This window comes from Dendrobates tinctorius, unplaced genomic scaffold (assembly GCF_039654945.1).
Source record: "Dendrobates tinctorius isolate UK_male_01 unplaced genomic scaffold, ASM3965494v1 ptg000103l, whole genome shotgun sequence".
NCBI classification, from domain to species: Eukaryota; Metazoa; Chordata; class Amphibia; order Anura; family Dendrobatidae; genus Dendrobates; species Dendrobates tinctorius.
This window is the reverse complement of record NW_027361771.1, coordinates 2,716,285-2,738,122: the sequence shown is the minus strand read 5'-3', so window position 1 is coordinate 2,738,122 and position 21,838 is coordinate 2,716,285. Positions and strand designations below refer to the sequence as shown.

At 44.7% G+C, this 21,838-nt stretch overlaps 1 protein-coding gene across 1 annotated transcript in view; it reads left to right on the top strand.

Annotated features, from left to right (window-relative positions):
• The first annotated feature begins 2,743 nt into the window (after nt 1-2,743).
• Nucleotides 2,744-21,838, top strand: part of MYO15B (myosin XVB) — a 139,950-nt gene continuing 120,855 nt past the window's right edge. Inside the window, exons 1-3 of the mRNA XM_073587950.1 lie at nt 2,744-2,858; nt 3,332-3,367; nt 19,352-19,409. Of these exons, the coding sequence (XP_073444051.1) occupies nt 3,365-3,367; nt 19,352-19,409 (61 nt within the window). The 5' untranslated portion in view covers nt 2,744-2,858; nt 3,332-3,364. The remainder of the gene's footprint in view (nt 2,859-3,331; nt 3,368-19,351; nt 19,410-21,838) is intronic.

Below are 21,838 nucleotides of genomic sequence, written 5' to 3'. Positions count from 1 at the left end.
CAGGGAAAGAGCCCCCCGCAGCAGCGCTGCACATTGCGCTGCTGTGGGGGGCTCAGGGAAGCACGGAGGGAGCCCCCTCCCTGCCGATGCTTCCCTTTAACCCCCGGTACACCGCGATCATGTTTGATCACAGTGTGCAACGGGTTAACGTGTCGGGGGCGGTCCGTGACCGCCCCTAACACATTGTGCCGGGTGTCAGCTGTGATAATCAGCTGACACCCGGCCGCGATCAGCGGCGCTCACCACGTGGGCCCCGCTGATCGCAATAGACGTACTATCCCGACCATGGGCATAGGGGCCCGGGTCCCATGGACGGGATAGTACGTCTGATGTCAGAAAAGGGTTAATTTGTCTTAAATGAAAAAACACAAAAGAGAATGAAGCAAAAAGCAAAACATTGATCATTTCACACAAAACTCCAAAAATGGGCCAGAGAAAAGTATTGGCACCCTCAGCCTAATACTTGGTTGCACAACCTTTAGCCAAAATAACTGCGACCAACCGCTTCCGGTAACCATCAATGAGTTTCTTACAATGCTCTGCTGGAAATTTAGACCATTCTTCTTTGGCAAACTGCTCCAGGTCCCTGATATTTGAAGGGTGCCTTCTCCAAACTGCCATTTTTAGATCTCTCCACAGGTGTTCTACGGGATTCAGGTCTGGACTCATTGCTGGCCACCTTAGAAGTCTCCAGTGCTTTCTCTCAAACCATTTTCTAGTGCTTTTTGAAGTGTGTTTTGGGTCATTGTCCTGCTGGAAGACCCATGACCTCTGAGGGAGACCCACCTTTCTCACACTGGGCCCTACATTTTGCTGCAAAATTTGTTGGTAGTCTTCAGACTTCATAATGCCATGCACACGGTCAAGCAGTCCAGTGCCAGAGGCAGCAAAGCAACCCCAAAACATCAGGGAACCTCCGCCATGTTTGACTGTAGAGACCGTGTTTTTTTCTTTGAATGCCTCTTTTTTTTCTCCTGTAAACTCTATGTTGATGCCTTTGCCCAAAAAGCTCTACTTTTGTCTCATCTGACCAGAGAACATTCTTCCAAAACGTTTTAGGCTTTTTCAGATAAGTTTTGGCAAACTCCAGCCTGGCTTTTTTATGTCTCGGGGTAAGAAGTGGGGTCTTCCTGGGTCTCCTACCATACAGTCCCTTTTCATTCAGACGCCGACGGATAGTACGGGTTGACACTGTTGTACCCTCGGACTGCAGGGCTGCTTGAACTTGTTTGGATGTTGAAATCTCTTGTCAATTTTTCTTTTCCGTCCACATCTAGGGAGGTTAGCCACAGTGCCATGGGATTTAAACTTCTTGATGACACTGTGCACGGTAGACACAGGAACATTCAGGTCTTTGGAGATGGACTTGTAGCCTTGAGATTGCTCATGCTTCCTCACAATTTGGTTTCTCAAGTCCTCAGACAGTTCTTTGGTCTTCTTTCTTTTCTCCATGCTCAATGTGGTACACACAAGGACACAGGACAGAGGTTGAGTCAACTTTAATCCATGTCAACTGGCTGCAAGTGTGATTTAGTTATTGCCAACACCTGTTAGGTGCCACAGGTAAGTTACAGGTGCTGTTAATTACACAAATTAGAGAAGCATCACATGATTTTTCGAACAGTGCCAATACTTTTGTCCACCCTCTTTTTTATGTTTGGTGTGGAATTATATCCAATTTGGCTTTAGGATAATTCTTTTTGTGTTTTTTCATTTAAGACAAATTAAATGAAGATAATACCAATGAATTTGTGTTTGCAATCATTTTCAGGAAGAAACTGAGTATTATCTGACAGAATTGCAGGGGTGTCAATATTTTGGCCACAACTGTATATATATATTCTATGTGTATATATCTATTCTTTTCTAACCTGTCAGTGTGATTTTACAGTATAGCGCACTGAATTGTCAGCTTTTCAAAGGACACCGGTGCGTATTTCTCGCAAGTCACATGGATGATCCGCGTGCGATTTTTTTTTCTCGCCCCCATAGACTTACATTGGCGAGTCTCAGCCTATATACGCAGCAAATCACAGCATGCTGCGATTTCACTCGCACGTACAATACGGCCGAGAAAAAAAAATGGTGATGGGAGCTGCCCCACAGATTAACAGTGGTCCGAGTGCTATACGATGTTTTATAGGTCAATAAATGATATATACATATAACACTCATCCGTATTCCCCGCTAGGGTGACTCCGGCCTTATACTGCAAAGCGGCTGATACACTTGAATAGCAGGGAGCTGCAATATCTGACATAGTCCATGGACAAGATTGCTAAAAGTAAAAAAACAAACCCTTCATTTCTACTCCCAGACAACCCTTTTATTGTGTGCTTATCACTTTGTTGTTCTATATCCTATATATAGGCAACGTTACAGGAAACTGAAAAACACACGAGTGCAGTTTGGAGCCGTCCTCCGGATTTCAAGGATTCCTTCCATACACAGGCGGATTTGCCAGGTGAGCGATATATGTATCATGTTCTATATCTCTTTTAGCTTCTCAGACACCTACAATGTGTCTGCGTCCTTGTGAGGCCTAATCCCTCTCTAGGCAGTGTGTTCTCTTGCACCATGACTTATTCATATACACCTAGTTTTATAATCAGTTTATTCTTTTTACTGTTCCCTGAGATCTGTAATGTGCCAAAGTCCATAAGACACTCGAACAATCACAGCCTCCTTAAAGCTCTCTGCGTATCATCTACCTTTCTCCCTCTCTCTCGGTTCTTTCCTTATTGGACTTTGTCCTTCCCTGCCCTCCAGGTGTGTCTCACTGTCACTTGTCTGTCACACTGCGCTGCAGGCTCTGTATGACACCCGCTCTGGAGGGGCTCCTTTTCTATTAACCCGGGGTATGGATATTAATATGAAGAGATAGAGTTTGTACATTGACATTGTGATTGGTGTGACATAGACAGAAGGACCAGCGCCTGTTATTCTTGGCTAAATGAAAGAGACTCTGTGGGATGGTTTTATGTTTTTTCTTCAACAGATCCTGCGTGATTGTGTTATATATATATATATATATATATATATATATATATATATACTGCTCAAAAAATAAAGGGAACACTAAACAATACAGTGTATTGTTTAGTGTTCCCTTTATTTTTTTGAGCAGTATATATATATATATATATATAATTTATTGACCTATGTTCTTATTAAATCAGCCATGCTAAATGTTAATCATGTTTCTCTGTGACTTCTGTTTAGTCTGCGGTCTTTCCTGTTTGCTATGTAACCATCTGTGTAATGTGATAATCTACCTCTTTACCTCTTTGCATATCAGTCGGTATATTAACAAGAACCTTCCTCTCTACAGCTGAAGGCCACAGGTGAGGAGTCCCTTCCCAGCATGGTAAGAAAGCCTTTATTTTGTGTCTAGCTTTGTGTCCATACACATTCAGAATCTTAGGCTCAATTTCCATAACGAGTATTTGGTGCGATTTTTTTTTTTCCGCTGCGCATTTTTGTGCAGAAAAAATGCCTTTTACAGTTCCAACCCAGTGAATGGAATTTATAGAAATCTTATACCCACTGTGCTTTTTTTCTTATTTGCAAATTGAGCTGTGGTGCGATTTTGGAATCCACCATATGTTAATTTCTCTTGCAGTAAAAATGCATTTTATTTTCAGATCGTACTCTTGAATGAGATGAGGAATATCAGTACGTAAAAGACACATATACAGTGTGGGAGCCGGTGTGAGGGGCATTACACAGCTTGGGGGCTAATGTGGGGGTCATTTTACATCTTGGGGGTTAATGTGGGGGCCATTGTACAGCTTGGGGGCTAACGTGGGGGCCATTATACAGCTTGGGGGCTAATTCGGGAGCCATTAGACAGTCGGAGGGCTACTGTGGTATTGTGGAAACCCTAGAGAATCCTTTACATCATATGAGGCGTGCGCTGTAAGGGTACAGAAGTCTGTAGTCACAAAGATTGTAAGACTGCAGAGACCCGTTTTTTGGTGTAGGCGGTGCATTCCCCCCTCCCGCTAGACCCCCCCCAAATAAAACGAAAACAGGCCAGGGATGGGTTGAACATGTCGGTCACAGTTCATTAATTAAATTACACCATGCGGGGAGGGGCAAATTACACTCTGCAACTGGCTCAGTCACCACAGGCCCCGTCTGTAATAGACATGCGAGCCAGCCAATGAGGGTTATGAACCCTTGCCCCTCCCAGCATTTCCTCCTGACCTACACAGGACTCCAAGGCGTGCACTGTAAGGATGCAGAAGTCTGCAGTCACAAAGATTATAATACTGTAGACTTTCATCAGAAGCCTGGACGACCCTTTTAAGTTGCATTTACACAAGATTTATTGCCCAAAAAATCATGATCAAAGTTATTACAAGTCACTCATTGAGTGTTTAAAGGACCTTTTACACCTCCCCCCCGATAAAAACAGCAAGGGATCTTATTGAAGATTAAAGTAGTTGTCCTTTATATTGATGGCTTCATCTTAGGACCCACACCACTCAGTCAACTGTATAGTGGGGTATTGCAAACTCACACTCTTGCAAATAAGAGAGTCGGTTGAAATGGCTGTGGAGTCAACATTTGGTCAACAGCCATCTAATGTGCATGGCAAGCTTTAGGGTATGTGCACACGTTGCATTTTTTAATCATTTTTGTCGCTTTTTTTCCGCAGCGGAAATGCTTAAAAAGCGCATCCCATGCAATCCTATGGGATTCCGCAGTTGCTGTGCCCATGTTGCGGATTTTACCGCTGCAGAATCGCACAGCGGTAAAATCCGCAGCATGTTCATTTATTCCTGCGGAATCGCGGCGATTCCTCCTCCATAGGATTGCATTGAAACGGTCACTTTACGCATGTGGCTATGCCCACCATGCGTAAAGTGAGCGCTTCATGTGCGGATGGTACCCAGGGTCTGGAGGAGAGGAGACTCTCCTCCAGACCCTGGGTACCATATCCCTGTAGAACAGGGGTGGGGAACCCTTTTTCTGCTGAGGGCCATTTGGAATTTTATAACAGCGTTCGGGGGCCGTATAAAATTATTAATAATGATAAGCGAGTATAATCATTGCTCGGGTTTTCCCGAGCATGCTCGGGTGTCCTCCGAGTATTTTGGCGTGCTCAGAGATATAGTTTATGTTGATGCATTTGCATGATTTGCAGCCATCTCCCCAGTGCAGCCGTCTCCCCAGTGCAGCCGTCTCCCCAGTGGAGCCGTCTCCCCAGTGCAGCCGTCTCCCCAGTGCAGCCGTCTCCCCATTGCAGCCATCTCCACAGTGCAGCCATCTCCCCAGTGCACCCGTTTCCCCAGTGCACCCATCTCCTCAGTGTAGCCATCTCCCCAGTGCACCCATCTCCCCAGTGCACCCGTCTCCCCAGTGCACCCATCTCCCCAGTGCACCCATCTCCCCAGTGCAGCCATCTCCCCAGTGCAGCCATCTCCCCAGTGCACCCGTTTCCCCAGTGCAGCCATCTCCCCATTGCAGCCATCTCCTCAGTGCACCCGTTTCCCCAGTGCACCCATCTCCTCAGTGCAGCCGTCTCCCCAGTGCACCCGTCTCCCCAGTGCACCCGTCTCCCCAGTGCAGCCATCTCCCCAGTGCAGCCATTTCCCCAGTGCAGCCATTTCCCCAGTGCAGCCATCTCCCCAGTGCAGCCATCTCTTCAGTGCACCCATTTCCCCAGTGCACCCGTTTCCCCAGTGCACCCGTTTCCCAAGTGCACCCGTTTCCCAAGTGCACCCGTCTCCCCAGTGCACCCGTCTCCCCAGTGCACCCGTCTCCCCAGTGCACCCGTCTCCCCAGTGCAGCCATCTCCCCAGTGCAGCCATTTCCCCAGTGCAGTCATCTCCACAGTGCAGCCGTTTCCCCAGTGCAGCCGTTTCCCCAGTGCAGCCATCTCCCCAGTGCAGCCGTCTCTTCAGTGCAGCCGTCTCCCCAGTGCAGCCATCTCCCCAGTGCAGCCATCTCCCCAGTGCAGCCATCTCCCCAGTGCAGCCATCTCCGCAGTGCACCATTTCCCCTGTGCATCCATCTCCTCAGTGCAGCCATCTCCCCAGTGCAGCCATCTCCTCAGTGCAGCCGTCTTCTCAGTGCAGCCATCTCCCCAGTGCAGCCGTCTCCCCAGTGCAGCCATCTCCCCAGTGCAGCCATCTCCCCAGTGCAGCCATCTCCCCAGTGCAGCCATCTCCGCAGTGCACCATTTCCCCTGTGCATCCATCTCCTCAGTGCAGCCATCTCCCCAGTGCAGCCATCTCCTCAGTGCAGCCGTCTTCTCAGTGCAGCCATCTCCCCAGTGCAGCCATCTCCCCAGTGCAGCCATCTCCCCAGTGCAGGCTCTGCTCATTACCCCCAGCGCAGGTTTCGCTCGCCCCCCCAGCGCTCATTACTCCCAGGCTCATTCTGCCCCCCCCCGCCGCGTCGCCTCCGCCGCCATCGCTCATTCACCATATGGCTCACCTGTGCCGTGGCTTGGTCCATTCCCTGCTGCTGCGGGTATCACTATTTCCTGTTTGTGTGTGTGTGTGTGTGTGTGAGCGCGTGATCACCGGTCATGTTGTACCGTTCATTAAGTCCAACATATAAATCCAGCTCACCAGGCATAGCATTCCAACATCGGAGCACGAGACCGCTGTGTCCAAGCGTCCAATCCAAAGTAATAAAGATAAATGTCCAGCTCCACGATATAGTGAAAATGCAATTCTTTATTCACTTAATCCATACACGTGAGGTTAAAAGCCAGCATGAGGTTGCAAGGCTAGCGTTCACCATACGGCTCACCTGTGCCGTGGCTTGGTCCGTTCCCTGCTGCTGCGGGTATTACTACTTCCTGTTTGTGTGTGAGCGCGTGATCACCGGTCACGTGGTACCGTTCATTAAGGTCATGAATATGGGAGCCACACCTATGAGAGTGGAGTGGCGTCCATATTCATGATCTTAATGAGCGGTACCACATGTGACCGCGCACTCACACAGGACCATCAGAGCTGCAGCTCAGGCACCACTGGAGGAGGTTTGTATGGGGGGGGGCAAATGGCAAATACGGCCCTGCTGAGCACTGATGGGAAAAGCGCGGCACAATACCGCCCGCACCTCTTAAAGGGCCCACAGCCAAAAAATGGGGAAAGTGGCTGCTGGCCGCATAAGATGATATGGCGGGCCGGACGTTTCCCACCCCTGCTGTAGAAAATAGAATAAAAATAAAAAATAGTGATATACTCACATTCTGATGGCCCTCAGAGTCCTTCCCGCCTCTCAACCACGCTGCCAGCATCTTCCGGTCCCAGGGATGCATTGCGCGAATCACCTGAGATGACATTGCGGTCATCTCAGGTGATTCTCGCAATGCATCCCTGGGACCGAAACGTACCGGGAGCGTCGTTGAGGAGATCAGGGGCCGTCAGAAGGTAAGAATAACCATATTTTTTATTTTTTTAATTATTTTTAATGCCGCATAGACAGCATCAATAGCAAAAAGGTGGTCACACTTGTCAAGCCCTATGCTTGACAAATGTGACCAACCTGTCAATCACCTTTCCAAGCGATGCTTCAAATCGCTTGGAAAGCGCAAGCATTTTGCAAGCTAAAAACGCTTGCAAAACGCTTGTGTTTTGCGGGAAAATGCATGCAAATTCCTCATGCGTTTTACCCGCGGCTGGGAGTTGCGGATATGCTGCGGACATTTCCGCAGCATTTTTGCTACGTGGGCACATAGCCTTGGGATATGTATACACAGCGTCTTTTAGCCCACAGCATACCCACATCATGTTTGAAGCAGAAGACGTTTCAGGAAAATGCTGGTGGTGTTCTTCCTGAATTGGCTTTGTTGATGTATTTTTGGATGTCATTCCCAACCAATTTTTTACAGATATGACACAGTGGAGACGTCCAAGCCAGAAGACATCAGAAGAATGGTCAGGTCACTTCTTTTAGCTTCTTTATGGCTTTTGAAGCCTAATGTGGTTAAAAGAAGTTACAAACGATGGACCATGTGCACAGCAAATCATTTTGACATTGTTGTGCAAATGTTCATTCTCTTTGGTGTTATTTTAGCACTTTCTCAGGCAAGTTCCAGGTGAAATCTGCCTAAAAAAGATGTATGCATGAACCCTTATAGGCCTTACAATGCTCCCCAGGCAAAATAAATATGGAAATATGAAGAGGCTGTTTGCAAACATAGCCTTAGAATCCTAGTGAGATATTTACATAATGATTTAACAACAGCCAAAAGCCATAAATGCCAAACTAAAATCATAGCATGCTGATCATTTCAAGAATGTAACTCCAAAAGACTAAGGGCCCTGATTTATTTTTTGCAACTTATTAAATACATTTTTCTTTTTTTGCCTTGTGGTATTCGCTGACATTTTGTGCATCAACTTCTTCAAAATGGGGCAAGTAGTTTGTGTATTCTATCCAAAATCAAAAATGGTCTTTATTTTAGTATTTAATTGTTTTTTACGACTTTCAAGCACCAAAAGCTGAAAACCGTTTGAAAATTCTAAAACATGCAGCAAACTGAAAGCTCATTCAGAAACTTTACTCCGAACAGGGACTGGAGCAAGATGCGCTAAAAAATAAGAGATTTATTAAGAGTCGCATTTTATGAAAATGTCTAAATCATCTGGCTATGCATAGTTGTAAAAAAATAAAAAAGACCGAAACGCGTCGTTCGGATTGACCCTGAGCACCACCCGTTCAGCACGGCGGCTGGTCATGTGACGTCACGCCCCCGGCTCTCTGTGCTTTGCAATGTGTTGTCGGCGGTGCTTCGGCCGGAGCCCACTGTCAGCCTCTGCCCTCTTCAAGCTTTCTGCCTGCACCTTTCACGTGCTTTAACCTCTAGCAACGCATTGGGAGCTTTCTTCCTCAGACCATATGGCATCCTGACTTACCATCTAGCCTTAGTGCCTCACCACCTAACAAGTAAGTGTCTCATATCACCACTACCCACTGACATTGGCAGGCTGTAATTCTTTGTAACATTTCTGTGACGTTTAATTGATCATCCAGCAGCATTTAACCACTATATTTTACAGCCGCACCAGTGGGGGTTACATTTCAACACTCTCTGCTGCAGGAAGTGAGAGGTTAATCTACATAGCGCTTACTTGGCACAGCTATTATCTGCTATTTTAACTCATTGCTATCTGGCAGAGGCAGTGAACAGTCTATCTGGAGGATTTTTTTAGGTACACGTGTTTTTTCTTAGTATGTAATCTTGCTAATTTTCAGTGAGGAAGCGCAGTGAATTTTATTTCTAAAAAATAAAAAAGACTTAAAATAGAAAAATACCTTAAAAAGTGGCCCAAAATGTATAGATGATAAAGCACAAACACAAAAGTCACTAAGAAGGAGAAAATTACTCTAGAAAAGTTGAGAAACACCAATGATAAATCAGAGCATAAGCTCCCGCTATCACGATTTGTTGAGTTTTTGACGCTGTGTATTTTTGTGCATTTCACTGATTTTATAATTCATCCAAGGACTTAATAAAATAGATAGGAGAATCAATGTTAAAGGGATATTCCCATCTTATGCATTTATGGCATAATCATGGGATTTGCCATTAATGTATGGTAGATTCAGGTACCACCAATGGCTTGCAAAAGTATTCACCCTCTTGGCTTTTTACCTATTTTTACCTATTTTAATCTTTGATGATCCCCCAGAGCATCATCAAATCCATTATCAAAATGGAAAGAACATGTTACCAGACTCTCAGCCTGGTCCAGGAGGGCATTAATCTAAGAAGCAGCACAGAGACCAAATGTAACCCTGAAGGGGCTGCAGAGTTCCCAAGCAGAGACTGGAGTATTTGACCATACGACCACAATAAGCCATACACTCCATAGAGGTGGCGTTTAGGGACGAATGGGCAGAAAAAATCCTTTGCTTACACACAAAAATTGTATGAATCATTTTGAGTTTGCCAAATGACATGCGGGAGACACCCCAAATGTATGGAGGAAGGTGCTGTGATCAGATGAGGCCAAAATTGAACTTTTTGGCACCAAGGTAAACGCTATGTTTGGTGCCAAACCAACACAGCTCATCACCGCAAGAACACCATCTCCACAGTGAAGCATGGTGGTGGCATCATCATGCTGTGAAAATGTTTTTTGGCAGCCGGGATAGGGAAAATGGTCCAAGTTGAGGAGAAGATAGATGGTGTGAAATACAGGGATATTCTTGAGCAAAACCTGTTTCAGTCTATCAGTGATTTGAAACGGGACCAAGGTTCACATTACAACAAGACAATGACCCAAAGCATACTGCTAAAACAACACTCAAGTGGTTTAAGGGGAAATATGTAAATGTTTTGGAGTGGCCTAGTCAAAGCCCAGACCTTAATCCAGTTGAGAATCTGTGGTCAGACTTGAAGATTGCTGCTCTTCACCAGAGGAAACCATCTAACGTGAAGAAGCTGGAGCCGTTTTGCCTTGAGAAAGGACCAAAAGTCCCAGTGGCAAGATGTGTAAAGCTCATAGAGACTTATTCAAGTACAGACTTTGGGGGGTGTATAGTTATGCACACTGAAATAATTCAATTATTTTGTTCTATTTCTTGTTTGCTTCACAATACAATGAAAACCAAATGTTCACAGTTGTAGGTATGTTCTTTACATGAACTGATGCATCCCCTCAATAAAAAACAGGGAAATTCCAGGTTGTGAGGTAGCAAAACACAAAAAAATGCCAAGGGGAAGAATACTTTCAGAATCCACTGCATCTACTCTCACTGCTGTCAGTTCATATGTTTAACAACAACTTTGAAACTTCTTAACAGGATGCAGGGTAAATGCCATTAAGTAGCATTTACAATGCACGATTATCATGAACGTTTCCTAGAAACGTTCATTAACAATAGTTGCGCAGTCTAAATAGGCTACCAATCACCTCACAAACATGCAAAACACTCGTTCATTGGGTATGTTGGGAAATAATCTTTTGGTTTGCTCGAAAGATCATCATTTTTGGCAGCAGATTGTCCTGTGTAATTAAGACCTGCATTGCCAAGAACAGTAGCAGCCAATGTGTATTGCATGATCCATTACATTTAAAGCATGGTCTGTCTGGGTAAACAGACAATTAAAGAACCGCTAACCAGAAAACATGTTGCTGGTTGTCAGTCGTTTAACACTTCTCATCGCATGGTGTAAATACACCCTAAGGCTATGTGCACACGCTGTGGATTCACCTGTGGGGTTTTCCGCGCGGATCCGCAGGTAAAACCGCAGGTAAAGTGACCTGCGGTTTTCCTGCAGATTAGCCTGCGGTTTCACACCTCTACTATGTTAAAGGTGTGAAACCGCTGCGGAATCCGCACAAACAATTGACATGCTGCGGTTTGTAAACCGCAGCAAAACCGGGTGGAAAAAAACGCACCATCAGCACAGCGGATTTGATTTGCCATAGGCTAACATGGTACTGTACCATGTCTGCGGAACTGCTGCGTTTCCGCAGGGCCAAAAACGCTGTGGAAACGCAGCAGAATCCGCAACGTGTGCACATAGCCTTAGAAAGCTAAACTAATTTGATTTTGAAACATTTTTTGCATACAGTAAGGGGAAAGTTCCAGATCCCCATTGCAAACTCTACAGCAGAACCCATACATGGCAGTCATACAACTAGTGTCTTCAGTTGTGACTGAGACTTTTTTCTCTCTCATTACCATTTCAGCAAATCGTCCTTTCAGTATATAAAAATCTAGAATATCTAAATATAGAAATCTGCTCCCAACCACCAAGTGCTGTGACTCCCATCCCTTCCTGCATCTCCCCTGGCTCACTCTCCACATTTGATCCCATCACAGAAGACGAAGTCTCCAGACTCCTCTTTTCTTCTCGTCCGACTACATGCACTACCGACCCCATGCCCTCACATCTCCTCCAGTCTCTCTCTCCAGTCGTCACAACCCACCTAACTACAATCTTTAATCTCTCCCTCTCCTCGGGAATTTTCCCATCCTCCTTCAAACACGCCATTGTTACTCCATTACTAAAGAAACCTGCTCTCGACCCATCCTGCACAAACAACTACAGACCAGTCTCCAATCTCCCCTTCATTTACTCCCACCTTACCCGTTACCTCTCCACTCACTCCCTTCTAGACCCTTCACAGTCTGGCTTCCGCCCCTTACATTCGACTGAAACTGCACTCATCAAAGTGACCAATGACCTTCTGACAGCAAAACGTAACGGTGACCACTCTCTGCTCATTCTTCTTGACCTATCTGCAGCTTTCGATACTGTTGACCACCATCTCCTACTCTCTAGGCTCCAGTCACTAGGCATTAAGGACACTGCTCTCTCCTGGTTCTCTTCCTATCTCTCTGACCGCTCCTTCAGTGTTTTGTTTTCTGGCTCCATGTCATCTCCTCTTCCTCTTGCTGTTGGGGTACCTCAGGGCTCAGTCCTTGGTCCCCTTCTTTTCTCTCTCTACACGGCCCCAATTGGACAGACCATCAGCAGATTTGGCTTTCAGTACCATCTTTATGCTGATGACACACAACTATACACATCTTCCCCCGACCTCACCCCCGCTGTACTACAGAACGCCAGTGACTGTCTGTCCGCAGTCTCCAATATCATGTCCACTCTCTATCTGAAACTCAACCTCTCTAAAACTGAACTTCTTCTGCTCCCGCCGTCTACTAACCTCCCTAAATCTGACATTTCCCTCTCCGTGGATGGTACCACAATAACACCCCGGCAGCAGGCACGCTGTCTGGGTGTTTTGAATGACACCAATCTCTCCTTCACATCCCATATACAATCTCTTGCCCGCTCTTGCCGCTTACACCTAAAGAACATCTCTAGAATCCGCCCTTTTCTCACTATGGAAACAACAAAAACCCTCACTGTTGCATTGATCCACTCCCGCCTGGATTACTGCAATGCTCTATTAATTGGCCTCCACGTCACTCGACTATCCCCCCTCCAGTCCATACTTAATGCAGCGGCCAGGATCGTCCATCTGGCTAATCGGTACTTGGACGCATCCGCTCTTCGCCAGTCCTTACATTGGCTGCCCATTCATTATAGGATCCAATTCAAAGTACTTGTTCTCACCCACAAAGCTCTCCACAGTGCGGCACCCCCTTACATTTCTTCCCTCATTTCTGTCTATCGGCCTAGCCGATCACTGCGCTCTGCAAACGACTTTCGACTAACCTCTGCACTAATCCGAACCTCCCACTCCCGACTCCAAGACTTCTCCCGTGCTGCTCCTATCCTCTGGAATGCTCTACCCCAAGAAATCAGGACTATCCACAATTTGCATAGTTTTAGGCGCTCCCTCAAAACACACTTGTTCAGAGCGGCCTATCACGTTCACTGATCAAAGTAATTCTCTGTGTAAGTTTGCTTGTGTAGCCCATTCACTATCTCTATCCATCCTTCACTCCCTCAAGATGGCTGGACCTTCATTGTAAATACACCATTGTAAATACACACCTGTACTTTGTATCTCCCCCACCTCATTGTAGATTGTAAGCTCTCACGAGCAGGGTCGTCTCATTTCGTCTTATTTTGCTTCAATTATTGTATTGTTAACGTTGTTACTTATGACTTGTGTTTTGAAACTGTTAAACTGTAAAGTGCTGCAGAATATTTTGGTGCTATATAAATAAAGATTATTATTATTATTATTATTATTATTAACAATGCAGCAGATTCCAAGAGGTTGGTCAGCCTTCTATAATACAGAGCATAATGATACTGCACAGGCTCAGCACTTACCTTAGAATTCCCTGTGCTCTCATGAGTCACCATTTACTGTATATTATTTTCAATAGGATGTTTGCTGGTTAAAACTTTAGGGATGTCTCTCCTGAGTTTCCTTGTCCTCCTATTTAGATAAAAGGAAAACACTAAATGGCCCACAATAGTGATAGTGAAGTAATATAATAACCAGGTTATCAAACATATAAAGTTTTTAATGTACTTACAAAAGATCCATAAAAAATTGCTTTAAATAGATGCACATGTGGCTCTCTGACTGGAGTTTCGCCAGAAGTAGCTTTGTCTGGGACACTGTACAAAGCCATTTCCAGAGAAACATGAGACAGACAGACATCTACATGTATATCTATTCAATGCATTTTTTTATTGATCTTTTGTAAGTGGAACAAATACTTTGTGTGTGATAGCTTCTATTACTTCATTAGTGTAGGCTGCTTGGAGTTTTTCCTTGATCTGAAATGAAGGAAGTGAAAACTCAGGAAAGAAAACCAGGAACAATTAAATAACTTGGCACTCAACTTCCACCTTATCTTTAGCAGTCGGGTAGGTCATTCCTCTTTTATTATTTTTCACTCTGCTTTCCCATCTGGTTCTTCACATGAATTGCAATATTTTGTCTCGTTTTATGATTATACATGTCACTGTATATACAGTTTGTACAATGTAAATTTTTCGTTATTTGTCAAAGTGAGGACTTATTATTCTTTTTTTCATTGTATTAAATTTCTTATCGCAGACTGATGAAGGCCCATAACAGGCCGAAACGTTTACAGACTGCATAAATAAAAACTTCATCTGTTTAAGGACCCTATAAGTTGAGTGCCAATTTATTTTATTATTTCACTTTGGTCTGGGTAACCTACTTGTGCACCCTACATTAGCGCTACGCTATATTTCACAGAAAACCAGGAACTGCCAGAAGAAAAGTATAATAGAAACACGTCACCACTTCTGGATTTATCACCCACTCCTGGTTTTGGCTTGCAAATACTGAAGGGTAAAACTCACTAAAAATTCTACATGTGCACATGGACTAACAAGTAGAGTTGAACGAATTTGTTTGTATTTGGTTGCCGAATCTGAATTTCCATATTCGTGCCAAATGTATGTTTGATGATCGGTTCCAAACATATTCGGTAATTTCTACTCCCATTCATTCTAGTGACGTTCGGCTGTGTTCAACGAATATTAAAAAAACAATATTCGTTGCCAATCGTATTCGGAACGGAATCCGAACAAATTTGCTCAACTCAACTAATAAGCCATCTACAGCTTCACATTTTATGAATGTGGAATATTATAGCATTGTGGTAACTTTGGTCACTTCTGCAGTGGCGTCTTTTATATGTATGAACTATGGTCATATGCTGCTTTGTAATAATCTGGAATGTGACAGGTTGCTCAGATATGTGAACTAAGCCAAAAACTGTGACCAATCCTACTTTTATGACAGCCACAAATGTCGAGTGTAGGATTAATGTGCCGGAACATGCTTCTTTCATGCATATATGAGAACCAGGAAACTGTAATGCATGACTATGATGCTGTGTCATGTTGTTTGCTTTTACCATTTTGTTTATTATTTATTTAGCGCCATTAATTTTCACAGCATTTTACAGACATTATAATTTTACCAAAGCAATTATATATTAAAATTTCTAAACATTTTTACTTTAGCAAAATGTAATCTACAGACAGGGAAATTGCAATAGTTTGTAGTAAGAATGTTTTTTTAATCCAAAGTTTGTCCAGTAACTACTATATAAAGTAAGAGTTCAATACATAAACATAAATAGAAATTGTGGAGCATTTAATACTCTAATAAGTGCTTTACTTGTTACAATTTTGTAAAATGACTTAAACAGTTAAACAGTACGTGAAAGGCCGGGGTCACACTTGTGAGTGTGATGCAAGAAACTTGCGCGAGTCTCTTGCATCAATACTCGGCACTGCCGCTGGCACACGGGACCGGAGTGTGCGGCTGCACAGAAATACATGCAGCCGCACACTCCGGTCCCAAGTGTCGGTGGCAGTGCCGAGTATTGATGCAAGAGACTCGCCCAAGTTTCTTGCATCACACTCACAAGTGTGACCCCGGCCAAAATAAAATTGGCATAGGCTTTGTCGGGGTGCGTCAAGCACTGTGAGTGAATCTGTTGTTTAGCTCTTATGTACTATTACACCTCATGCACTTTATGGTTTGTCTGATTGTTACTTCTCAGAGGTTGTTTACTACTTTACTGAATAGGAATTTCCCATCTTTTTTCTGCTCTACTTATTATCACTTGCATCGTTATATGACTTGAGTATTTATATTTTGAGGAAGTCTATTGCTTTCATTTTTCATTTACTGGATCATTAAGTCCTGAGTCTGGTTATGCCAATTTTGTATCAAGTACTGTTTTGCTTATTTTAGAAAAGAAAATCGTAACAAAAATCACTTTTTAGAGTATTATAAGCTTCTCATTTGTTATTTATAGGTTTATGTAGTAACTAGCTGTTTCCAGCTAGCTAATGCTCGGCACGCTCATTGCTATCTAATTAACGCTGCTGGTGATTAAACTAAAGTAAATAATGACAACATTCAATAGCGCTTATGCAGGTGCTAACTTAAATTAAAAGGAAGTTAATAACAATAATAATCATCAAAAATCTGAATAATAGTAATGATACATTTTATTCACAGTGTAAAATCGAAAATAACTGGATTCAGTAAGATGTGCGTTTTGGGGGGCGGGATTATGAGCGGTAATGTGGTGGGGGGCGGGATTATGTGCGGTAATGTGGTGGGGGGCGGGATTATGTGTGGTAATGTGTTGGGGGGCAGGATTATGTGTGGTAATGTGGCAGGGGGCCGGGATTATGTGTGGTAATGTGGTGGGGAGGCAGGATTATGTGTGGTGATGTGGTGTGGGGGCGGGATTATGTGTGGTAATGTGGTGGGGGGCGGGATTATGTGCAGTAATGTGGTGGGGGGATTATGTGCGGTAATGTGGTGGGGGGCAGGAATATGCGCACTAATGTGGTTGGGGGCGGGATTATGTGCGGTAATGTGGTGGGGGGGCGGGATTATGTCTGGTAATGTCGTGGGGGGCGGGATTATGTGTGGTAATGTGGTTGGGGGCGGGATTATGTGTGATAATGTGGTGGGGGGCGGGATTATGTGTGGTGATGTGGTGGGGGGTGGGATTATGTGTGGTGATGTGGTGGGGGACGGGATTATGTGTGGTGATGTGGTGGGGGGTGGAATTATGTGTGGTGATGTGGTGGGGGGGCGGGATTGTGGGTGGTGATGTGGTGGGGGGGCGGGATGGTGTGTGGTAATGTGGTGGGGGGCGGGATTATGTGCGGTAATGTGGTGGTGGGGCGGAATTGTGGGTGGTGATGTGGTGGGGGGCGGGATTGTGTGGTGATGTGGTGGGGGGCGGGATTGTGTGTGGTGATGTGGTGGGGGGCGGGATTGTGAGTGGTAATGTAGTGGGGGGCGGGATTGTGTGTGGTAATGTGGTGGGGGGCGGGATTGTGTGTGGTAATGTGGTGGGGGGGCCGGATTGTGTGTGGTAATGTGGTGGGGGGCGGGAATGTGTGTGGTGATGTGGTGGGGGGCGGGATTGTGTGTGGTAATGTGGTGGGGGGGCGGGATTGTGTGTGGTAATGTGGTGGGGGCGGGATGGTGTGTGGTAATGTGGAGGGGGCGGAGCTACTGTGCAGGGGGTGGGATTAGCGAGTAATCACAATGCCTCTTATATATAGATATATATTTCTCCTCATTCAGACGTGTATATATATATTTCTCCTCATACAGACGTGTGTATATATATATATATATATATATATATATTTCTCCTCATACAGACGTGTATATATATATATAGATTTCTCCTCATAAAGACGTGGTAATGTGGTGGGGGGCGGGATTGTGTGTGGTAATGTGGTAGGGGCGGGATTGTGTGTGGTATTGTGGTGGAGACGCAGCTACTGTGCAGGGGGCGGGATTAGCGAGTAATCACGATGCCTCTTATATATATAGATTCTTCTCATACAGACGTGTGTATATATATATATATATATATATTTCTCCTCATACAGACGTGTATATATATATTTCTCCTCATACAGACGTGTGTATATATATATAGATTTCTCCTCATACAGACGTGGTAATGTGGTGGGGGGCGGGATTGTGTGTGGTAATGTGGTGGGGGCGGGATTGTGTGTGGTATTGTGGTGGGGGGAGCTACTGTGCAGGGGGCGGGATTAGCGAGTAATCACGATGCCTCATATATATAGATAATGTTCATGTATACATATCATAGCTTTTAGAACCCTAGAAACTTGGCACTCGAAAATCATGAAATTTGCATTTTATTTATCCACAAATAAAATGCAAATTTCAAGATTTTTGAGTGCCAAGTTTCTTTGCTACATGTTATGGGACGAGTTCCAACTTTTACACTGACCTAAAAATACAAGGAGTACCATATCTATTTTTTATAGATTTTAGAACCCTGTGAAAAATATAGCAGGTATAACTTGTGTGAACCACAAATGCTATTCTTGACTTTATCAAGGGGACACACTTCATAGTAAGGATTTTTTAATCAAACTACTTACCGTAAAGGGAATCTGTCACTCCCTGGGACGCTTTTTAGCTATTACTATGGACATACAGGTGATAGAATGTAGACTGTACAGGTGATAATTCTTCCAAGCTTCGGCGAGTGCAATGTCATGAAGAAAACTCTGCCTCTGGTGTTAATTTGCATACCATCCCCCTCCCATGCACATCGCTGGAATCCCGCACCTGCGCCCTGCATTTGCATGATTATGCGTACCTTTTCCGACTCTCTATGGGCAGTGTCTTCGCCATTCTTTAGCGCAGGTGGTCACTACTACAGTGATTTGCCAGCACCTGCACAGAAGAAAAATGGAGCCAATGCCCACTGCAGGGTGGAAAAGGTAGGTATAATCATGCAAGTGCAGGGCGCAGGCGCGGGATTCCAAAGCCACAACTGCATGTCATGTGGCACTGAAGCATTAAAAGTCTATTTCTCAGCAACAAGACAGCAGCTATGAGGCATACAGGTAGGACTATTTTAGCAATTCTGTAAAATGTATCCCCACAGTAATAGCTTAAAAGCATCCCAAGGGGGTGACAGATTCCCTTTAAATATAGCACAAAAATGATTATATTATGGGGAGAATTGTTTACGCAAAACCTTTGGGTATATTGAAACTGCACTATTATTACTGCTTATTATGTATGGTATGTCCCAATCATGACATCAGAACTGGAAACTACACCCATCATATATTGTTTATCTTCCTTGGATAGTCATATGTTTAGTTTGTGGATGACTCATTGAACATTAAATGCAGCTATAAAATGTTAAGGATAACTATTTAAAGCTTTTCTTCTGTAACTAAAATTCAATGGACAAGGATATGGACATTCATAGCATGGAGTCAGTCTTCTCATGGTGCTCTGAATCTGTACTTTGCCCTAAGTGATAGAATGCTTTTTTTTAATAAATATTTCCCAATGTTTATTATAAAAAAATAATCATTTTACTATCCAGCAACACAGTCACTGTATGTTAATTTGCTTATTTTTTTAAGGACCTGTCAGCATTGGATGTGCCTGCTGAGCTAGCTTCTGTTTTGAACTCTGCCCAGGGTAAGCACAGCATTTTGCTTTACAGCCTCAGATACCTGGCTTCTGGTAGAAGAGAAGGAGAGTGAGCTGCTACATACACAATCTGGATGTTTTTGTTTTATTTTCTTACCTTCAAACTTTTCAGAGATATTCAATTGTTTATTTTATTTCTACCTATACAAAAAAAATTAGAGGGAACCTGTCACATTGCTGTTCATGCAGTCCAATCTCTGGACAGCATGATATAGAGAAAGAGAAGCGGAGCAGAATTATATATAGATTTGTTGCAAAAGATTCAATATTAGTGGTATTTTACTCATTGAAATCACTGGTGACTGCATCCATATGAGTCCACTGGGCAGTCTTACTAAGTGATTGTCAGCTGCCAGGGGTGTACAATAATTTATCTACCTGAAGTAAACTAAATTTTTTGAGAAAATTGAGCTTACTACTTTTCAATGTAATCCCCCTTGACTTAAGCACACTGTAAGATGGCCACCGGACGGGTCCTTGAGAGGAGATATGTGTCATCGCGGTTGGTAGCTTCGGTGATGTGAGCTTGGAAAGCATGCTCCAGCGCATATAGTGCTGAGAGAGTTTTTAGGCCATTGCAGAGCCGGGTATTACGAGCAGTCAAAAGATATGGGTGGGAATAACTGCTCACATATCCCATCACCAGGGGTGTGGTTTGGCAAATAAAATGGAGACTGAATGTCTCATTCAGTGTCTGTGACTGAAGGTGTGGAGGCCTCCAGTGGTTTGTTACAGACACTGACCTGAGCTGGCGGACCCGCAGTGCTATATGATTTGTTTATTTTCTGTTTGTTATCACTTTGTGTCGGAGAAAGCTATCTTTTATTTGCTTGTACTTAAGCAGGTTTAATAAACCTGACTGGACATTTTTTATAAAAACCACTTCCTATGCCTACTTCAAACCACAGCTGAGTGAGTAAAATCTTACAATTGGTGCTAGAAGCATGGGCGCTAATCCCAAGGGGCAGTGTGACTGCCACAGAGATGCCGCATGTCCTGGGTTAAAGCAACTGCAGGAGCGAAAGCTGACAATATGGCAGAGTTGATAAAGCAACATGTGCAGCCTAATCTCCAGCAGCAATAGATATGGCAGCAGCAGCATCAACAGCACCAGTAGCAACAGCAGCAGATGCAGCAGCAGAACAGGCAGCAGATGGAACTCCTAGCCGAGGCAATCCGTGGCAGGGCAACTGCCCCAGTCTCAAATCCAGGTGCTGACTCTCACGTGAGGAAAACAATAAGAAGAGCATTGCAAAAGCTGACCCCGGGTGATAACATTGAGGTGTTCCTGACGGTTTTTGAGAGGTTGGCGGAACGGGAAAATTGCCTTCGGAGCAGTGGGCGGAGGTTCTAGCGCCATATTTAACAGGGGAACCACAGAAGGCCTATTTTGACCTGGCCTTACAGGTTGCAAGAGAGTATGCCAATTTGAAAACTGAGATCTTGGCGTGCTTAGGATTGACTATGACTGTCAGGGCTCAACGGGTGCACCACTGGGCTTATTGCAGTGACAAACCTCCTGGTTCCAAATGTTTGACCTCCTACACCTGGTCCAAAAATGGTTGCTAACTGAATCTTTTTCTCCAGCACAGATGGTGGAGAGGGTCATCATGGAGAGGTTAATATACTTCTTACCAAGGCCCGAGCAATCCTGGGTTGCCCATGGAGATCCCTGTAATGGCGATGACCTAGTGAGCTTGGTGACAAGGTACCAGGCGGTCAAGAGTTCCTTGAGGAAGCAAGGGGTTGTAGCATCTCCATACTGGGGTTCCCAAAGGGGGGCTGATACCCAAAAGAGGGGCGCTAGAGCCACTTTTGGGGAGCGTCCAAGAGCCCAGGAAGCATCTGAATTATTGTCAAAGGCCCCATCCAGTAGTGTAATTTGTTAAAGATGTCATACCCCAGGTCACATAACCACCTGTTGCCACATGACCACTGAGCCAATGGACTGCAGCAAAGGACGGCGCTGTTCATATTTTACATATCCTGTCTGCAGTGCGGTCCCTCAAATGAGAGAGGGCCAGCGGGCATGACCCATGTCAGTGAGTGGAGTCAATTGACTAGCCTGCTGGACTCAGGTAGTTTGATAACCCTAATGAAGGCCTCATTGGCTAATTCCTGGGAAGAAGGTGAGCGTTCGCTGTATCCGTGGCGACCCTAAGAGCTGCACTGTGGCCCGAGTGGTCATAAACACAAACTGTGGCACGGAGTCCCATGAGGTGGGGGTAGTCAAGGAACTATTGCACCCTATTAAAATAGGGTGGGACATTTCATTATTTTAGGACTTGTGGAGAAAGGGAGGACATCTACTTGCCCAGACACCAGCCAAGTCCCTCCTAAAGAAATCTTGTCGCAGGCCGCAGCTGACAGGTTTTCATTTTGTGTGCTTGTTGGCAATGAGGATGAGGCAGCTTCCC